The sequence below is a fragment of the Nicotiana attenuata genome, unplaced genomic scaffold (genome assembly GCF_001879085.1).
Source record: "Nicotiana attenuata strain UT unplaced genomic scaffold, NIATTr2, whole genome shotgun sequence".
Classification (NCBI taxonomy): domain Eukaryota; kingdom Viridiplantae; phylum Streptophyta; class Magnoliopsida; order Solanales; family Solanaceae; genus Nicotiana; species Nicotiana attenuata.
The window spans coordinates 266,672-273,214 of record NW_017670901.1 but is presented as its reverse complement, the minus strand read 5'-3'; the positions used below and the strand labels follow the sequence as shown (position 1 = coordinate 273,214).

Sequence of the window (6,543 nt, the reverse complement as noted above, 5' to 3'; positions counted from 1 at the left end):
AGGAGAAGGAAATTCCGGAAAGCAAAAATCGTGGGAGGATTGCAATATATGTTCGTGGGAGTTTTATGTATAAAAAAAATAAAAAAAACTAATTGAAAATTGTAGATGGTAGTTGTTGAGTAAAATAAGACAACTTAGAAAGTGGAGGTTTCTTTTTTTTTTTTTAATAACAGCCACGGTAATTAAGGGGAAGGAAATTCCGGAAAGCAAGAATCGTGGGAGGATTGAAATTCAGGTTCGTGGGAGTACTGTCGGTTTTTTAGATTTCTAAAATTAACTTTATTTTACTGATTTTGCTGATTTGTAGTTTGAAGACAAAAACTCCAACTATCTTGGAGAGTTGTCTTAATTTTTTTACATGTGTTAGCATTGTGGGTATTCCACTTGGCAGCCTTACGTTGTTTTGCCTTTGTTATTCTATATAGATAGATTGTGCAACGCATTTTAATTTTTCATACACCACATCAAATAGAGAATAAGGAAAAATCTTTGCATAACTAATGCTCACATTACTAATTCATATATTATTAATTTCTAAATTATTAATACACCTTATTCAGCATTATCCTTATACGCCCTATCAAACGACCCTGCGAAGAAGAGATTAAAGACAAGGACATAAACGTAACTTAACGAATTCAGACCACCTTATCTTCGTGTCCTCCCGCAACAACGCCCGGTCGTGTGCTGAAACTTCAATAACATAATTTCCCCCAATTACCTTTTTCACTATCCTCACCCTCCATTCACCGTCACACATTCAATCGATAAACTTGCAACCAATCAAACTTACTGTTTCATAAACTAATATAACCAACATGTAAGCCTAACAAGCCTTGTACAAAAAATATAAAAATGAAGAGAGAGAGAGAAAAAAAGAAAAAGAATGTATTATACATAGATATAGAACTTAGAAACAAATAAAATAAAATAACAGTGCCTTTGTTTTTCCGATGGCAAAAAACGGTTCACTACTCCATTAGAGCGAGAGAGAGAATCTGAATCTGTATTAAAGATTATACGCCGTCGTTTTTGATTTGGAACTTTGTAATGATTGAATCTGAATCCAAAATGTTTCTTTCCTATGAAGTTTTTACGATCTTCTTCTGACGATCGCTTTTTGATGAAGTGACTGTTTTGTCCTTCCGATTCGGAGATATTTTGGATTGTTTTTATTTCTGGCTGTTGATTTTCTTGGGGGAAACTATAATGAAAGGTGGTGTTGGTGGAGATGTCGCGGCAGCTCCGGCGGGTCCACCACCGTCGCCGCCTCTGGAATGGAAATTTTCTCAGGTTTTCGGTGAACGTACGGCTGGAGAAGAAGTGCAGGAAGGTAATTCTATTATTGCAGCACTTGATTTTTTACTCCTGCTGGATCCGTGCTCATTTTGGTATCAGAGTACATATTAGGGTTTGCTTATAGGATTTCGATCTGTTATTTGGTCGTCAATTGCGTGAAATATAGTCTGTTAATGTGTGAGTAGAGCGAATCTGATAGATTCTGATCGTGGATCTGATTGATTGATTTGCATGTTGATTTTGATCAATCCAATTTATGAACAGTATTGTAGTGAACTCAACCAAGTTTATTGAACTGTAGTGTGCTGGTAATTTTTTTCTTTTTATTTTTTGTTTTTTATTTTTTGAACTTTGCTTGCAAGCATCAGCAGTAAATTTGTAGTGTGAGCTTCTTAATTGTTAATTTGGGTCATGTATTGCCATAGAGTGTACGTGTTGAAGCATGTATACTTGAATGTAAATCATAAGGGTGCAAATCCCTGGAAGATTAGATTTGCAATGTGCATATGTATGTGGTGCTTCTACTTCTGTCTTGGAAAAGGTTATTATTGTCGTGAACTGGACGTTCTATTTACCAATTTGTATTGGCTGAGGTGGGAGTTGGAGTCAGGGCCAATAATGGTGAAGGTAGGACTAGCACTTTCTGTAAAAATTGTGGAAAGGCTCGAGATTTCCGTGGGGATTTAGGCTTGGATTAGGCCAAGTGATTTATCAGAAGCTTACTGAGTTCTGTAGTGTGTTATATAGGCTCTCACATAAGTACTTCACATCACGCTAGAGTGCTAAAGTCAAGGTTGTCCAACTGTTAAATTGGTTGAAGAAGGGTCCCAGGCTAAGTAGGTAAAGGCCAAATACGTGTTGCTCTCTACAGATACTAGATTATCCTTTGATACCCTTGTGTAGAAATTTTCTGATTTTATTGCCTAAGGATGAGTATCAATGTGAGAGTATGACCTTCAGTATACGGCTAAAATAGGGCGCAGGGTAAATATAATTCAAATACGTATTAGCATTAAAACCATATGAACTACATCTCTTTGGAAGCTGGTTTTAATTGATGCGTGTTTCTAAGAGACAAGAATTGAATTATAGTCTGTCATAGCATGAAGTTGACTTTAGGATTTTACTTGTGAACTAATTGATTCTCTTCATAGGGTATGGAGTGTCATCAGTCCATCTAAAATTAAACCACACTTAAAGATGTTTAATTGGCTTGCATTTTTTCCTTCTTTTGCCACATGGTTTAGTGGTTACAAGCATGGAGATTGTGGGCACTGGAACTAAAGAAGGTATGAATTCTAGACAGATAGTTGAAGTTTTTCAAAGAGGGTTAAATATCAACAGCGCTAATCAGCGAAGTCCTTGTACATGAAATTAGTTTTCTTGACTCGCGGTTGTCTTCTTATTGTGTCGACACCATGTTCATCTACAATGGCTGCTCATAGTATCTCTAGCTCTCTGGATAGCCCTGTCTATGGAAACACCAAAGTCAGATTAACTTTATTTATTACTAGCATTTATGCCCTAAATTAAATTCATGAGTCACATCCCATCAGTAGCAACCTTATTTATATATAGAGTTTCGGGTGAGATTTTTGTATATGTTTGGAATAAAATCTGTTCAATATTACCTCAAGCAACTCAAGATTTTATTTTGCGCATTATTCCAGAGCTATTTCTGAATGCTACCATGTTATGATGGTTGAAGATACTTAAAGGACACGACATAGCAATCATATTATCCACATGGATGGGTGTTGTTTCAAACGACCTACAATCTCCACGTGGACCTAGCTAAAAGTAGAATACAGTGGGAGAATCCATATAGGTATTACCAACTAGTTGGGATTATAGCTTAGTTGTTTTTGCACGTACATAAAGCTTCCGGTTGGTGTTTGTCAAGGACAGAATCTTCTTAGTCTTGTTAGATACTTGCATATCAATGTAGGGGTAAGTGAGATTTTATATGTTGGTGTTTGACTAGGCATGGAGTTTAAGAAAGAAAGAAGACTTTTGGACTAAAATAGTACCCTTGGAACTTGTGTTCTTAAACATGACACAGCACTTCTATGCCTATAAGAACATCTGAACATGTCATTAATGATAAAATGGAAGTCTATAGTTTAAGAGTGTACAAAATAGAAAGATACTATATTTTAGAAGAAACTAAAAAGAAAAGATATTTAAAATGGAACAGAGCGCGTAATAGAAAGAAATGGGTTCAAGAAGAAGCGGAATGGATATAGAGCATTCATATAGGATGCCAATTAGCTTGAATCGTTGATTGACTGGTTGACTCTATAGCTATTTTTATGGGTGCCAATATTCATTTTCTCAGGCATTTAATCATGAAGGCTTTTAGTGAGTTCATTTAATAGACTTTATATTTTCCGTGTAGTTACTAATTTATGCTGATATAGAGAAATCCAGAATGAAAAAGCAAGGAAATGAGAATGTGTTACTCAAAACTGTGCAATGATTCATCTTCATAATCCGGTGCCTTGCATTGTATAACATAGTTTGACTACTAATAATAGGTACTTCATGTTATCTGAGAGTACTTGTTGAGCCTTTTGTTTCAAGCTATAATATAGTGATATGTAGATGGGCCTAATATTATGAACTAGCATCCTTAGATCAATGCATTAGTAATGCAGCTAATGTGCCTGAACTTATGCAAGTTCCACAAATAGTGGAGAACTTCTATTAGGCTCACTATGTTTGATTGTTTAATGCATGCCTTTCTTTGACTCTTATGATGTCTGTATTTGTTTTCGTGATTGCAGTTGATATCATTTCAGCAATTGAGTTTGATAAAACTGGTGACCATCTTGCCACCGGGGATCGTGGGGGTAGGGTGGTATTATTTGAAAGGACCGATACCAAGGAGGTGGGTTCTTCTGCTTAGTTTTAGAATGTTTAGTTAGTGTAGAATTGATTGTTTTGATGATCATTCTTCTGCGTGCATTGTTTTCTTTAGCATGTTGGGAGTCGACGAGAGTTAGAGAGAGTGGACTATCCAGTCAGTCGGCATCCTGAGTTCCGCTACAAGACAGAATTTCAAAGCCACGAGCCTGAGGTACACACCTCTTCTCTGTTCTTTGCTGTTCCTTTTTTCGCCGTATTTGTTGGTGTAATTTCTCTATAGGAAACTCATGAATGATGAACTTTCCTGGAAACAATCATACAAAAGAACTTCAGGATGATGTTATTATTCTATTTCATGACTTTGGAAAGAAGGGGTCCTTCGAGCTGCCTGATTCCTCTGTCAAGATGCAACTGTAGACTTGGCTGAATGCCTCCTCTATGCTATGTCGCATCCCTCCATCTGCTGTGTTTTCTTTCTTTTTTATTGCTTCAGTAGAATTGTAATTTCTTCTGCCGCATCTTCCATTCAGTTTGATTATCTGAAGAGTTTGGAGATTGAGGAGAAAATCAACAAGATCCGATGGTGCCAAACAGCAAATGGTGCCCTCTTTCTTCTATCTACTAATGACAAAACTATTAAGTATTGGAAGGTAAAATTATTTTATTGACTCGCTTCTCTCTGATTCTCGGGTATTAATGCATTGCAGAGTTTTGGTTGCTTGCTCAGTTTATCTAGTTAAATTGAAATGAGTTCTTAATCTTTTGTAAATTATTTTCTAGCTTAAGATACTTAACTGGGGAATGATACTAATAGTTAATTTTAAGGTTGTAGTTTGACATAATCTCTTTTAACTTCGTTGTTGTACTAAAACATTGTTGTGGTAAATAGAATGTTGATACATGATATGGATTTGTTTGTTGGTGTAATGCCTTTAAACGGTGAGATTTGGCTGAACAGTTTGCGCGAATTGTTTGTAAAATGTCTTTCTGCTCATAGTTTTGTATCAGCGATGAAACTACTCCTTCGTTCGTGATATAAATGTAAAATAATCAAGATATGATGTATTTCTTAAACCATCTACTTCTGAATGTGGCTATCTTATGTCACGGCTGTGTATCACTTTGCTGATTTCCTTTCAAATTGCTTTTTCCTGAATATTTCAGATCCAAGAGAAGAAAGTTAAGAAAATATCTGAAATGAATATTGACCCTTCCAAAGCTGCTGGAAATGGAAGTGTAGCCAGTTCGAGCTTATGTTCCAGCCCAAAACAGTGTCTTGCAAATGGGGGCTATGGAGATAAAGCGTACAGTTCTTTGGGCAATGATTTGTCCTTCCCACCTGGGGGCATCCCCTCACTACGTTTGCCGGTGGTTGTTGTACTTGCTTAACCTTTTATATTATGTTTTTTTATGATGCTGATGACATGTCAAGTTTGTTAATCTTTAGCCTATCAATTATGTGCATTTTACTTTGGTGTCTTTAGACTTTGTCTAATCATAATGTTCGGTTTTATAAAATATATGTTCGAACTAAGGTATTTTAGATTAAATAAAATTCCATGGAGCTGTAGTTTTACTGGATTGATGTATATGATCGTTTTATACTCTAGGTTATTTGAAGGATGCTTTATACTATGTCTGCAACTTCTTTTAACTATGATGCAGAGTATAACAGAAAGATTAGGCCATTTATGTATGTCTATTTATTAAAGTTGGAATCAAATATACAAGCTAGCCTTTATATGCATAGGCCCTTTACATCACTTGTAAATGTCCATATGTGCTTGCACGAACATTGGCCCACACACAAGTGCTATTGTCCTTGAAATGTCAGGCATGGATTATCTTAACATTCACCTCCCTTGTGCCTTGAATCTCTTCTTGTGGGTATTAGGAATTTCGGATGACTGTAGCCTACCTCCTCCCTAGGATAGGCGTTGTTTTTTATGAAATTGTCTTGAATATCTTTTTAACTCTTGCATCTGCATCTAAAAACTTTCTATGTGAACTTGTAGGTTACAAGCAATGAGACCAGCCTTGTTGCGAGGTGTAGAAGAGTGTATGCACATGCTCATGACTATCATATCAATTCTATATCAAATAACAGGTGAAGATCCTGTTTACAATAGTAAATCTGCGTCACCTTCTTCTGAGTCTAGTCTATCAGAGCTTATGAAAATTTTTGTCCTTTTCCTCTCCATTTAGTGATGGCGAAACATTCATATCAGCCGATGATCTCCGAATAAACCTTTGGAACTTGGAAATAAGTAATCAAAGTTTCAATATTGTCGATGTCAAGCCAACAAATATGGAAGATCTTACTGGTACATTTTTCATGTGTTGATTTCGACTTAAGTCATAGTCCTCCCCCCCTCC

The 6,543-nt window shown here is 36.2% G+C and overlaps 1 protein-coding gene across 3 annotated transcripts in view; it reads left to right on the top strand.

Moving 5' to 3' along the window:
- The first annotated feature begins 754 nt into the window (after positions 1–754).
- LOC109244362 (serine/threonine protein phosphatase 2A 55 kDa regulatory subunit B beta isoform-like) overlaps positions 755–6,543 on the top strand; it is an 8,567-nt gene continuing 2,778 nt past the window's right edge. The window contains exons 1-7 of one of the 3 annotated variants that reach the window (XM_019411444.1): positions 755–1,333; positions 4,086–4,189; positions 4,280–4,378; positions 4,698–4,817; positions 5,332–5,544; positions 6,183–6,274; positions 6,373–6,491. In XM_019411444.1, coding sequence (XP_019266989.1) covers positions 1,210–1,333; positions 4,086–4,189; positions 4,280–4,378; positions 4,698–4,817; positions 5,332–5,544; positions 6,183–6,274; positions 6,373–6,491 — 871 coding nt within the window. In that variant the 5' untranslated portion in view covers positions 755–1,209. The remainder of the gene's footprint in view (positions 1,334–4,085; positions 4,190–4,279; positions 4,379–4,697; positions 4,818–5,331; positions 5,545–6,182; positions 6,275–6,372; positions 6,492–6,543) is intronic. The other 2 variants (XM_019411443.1, XM_019411445.1) reach the window with 2 other exon arrangements.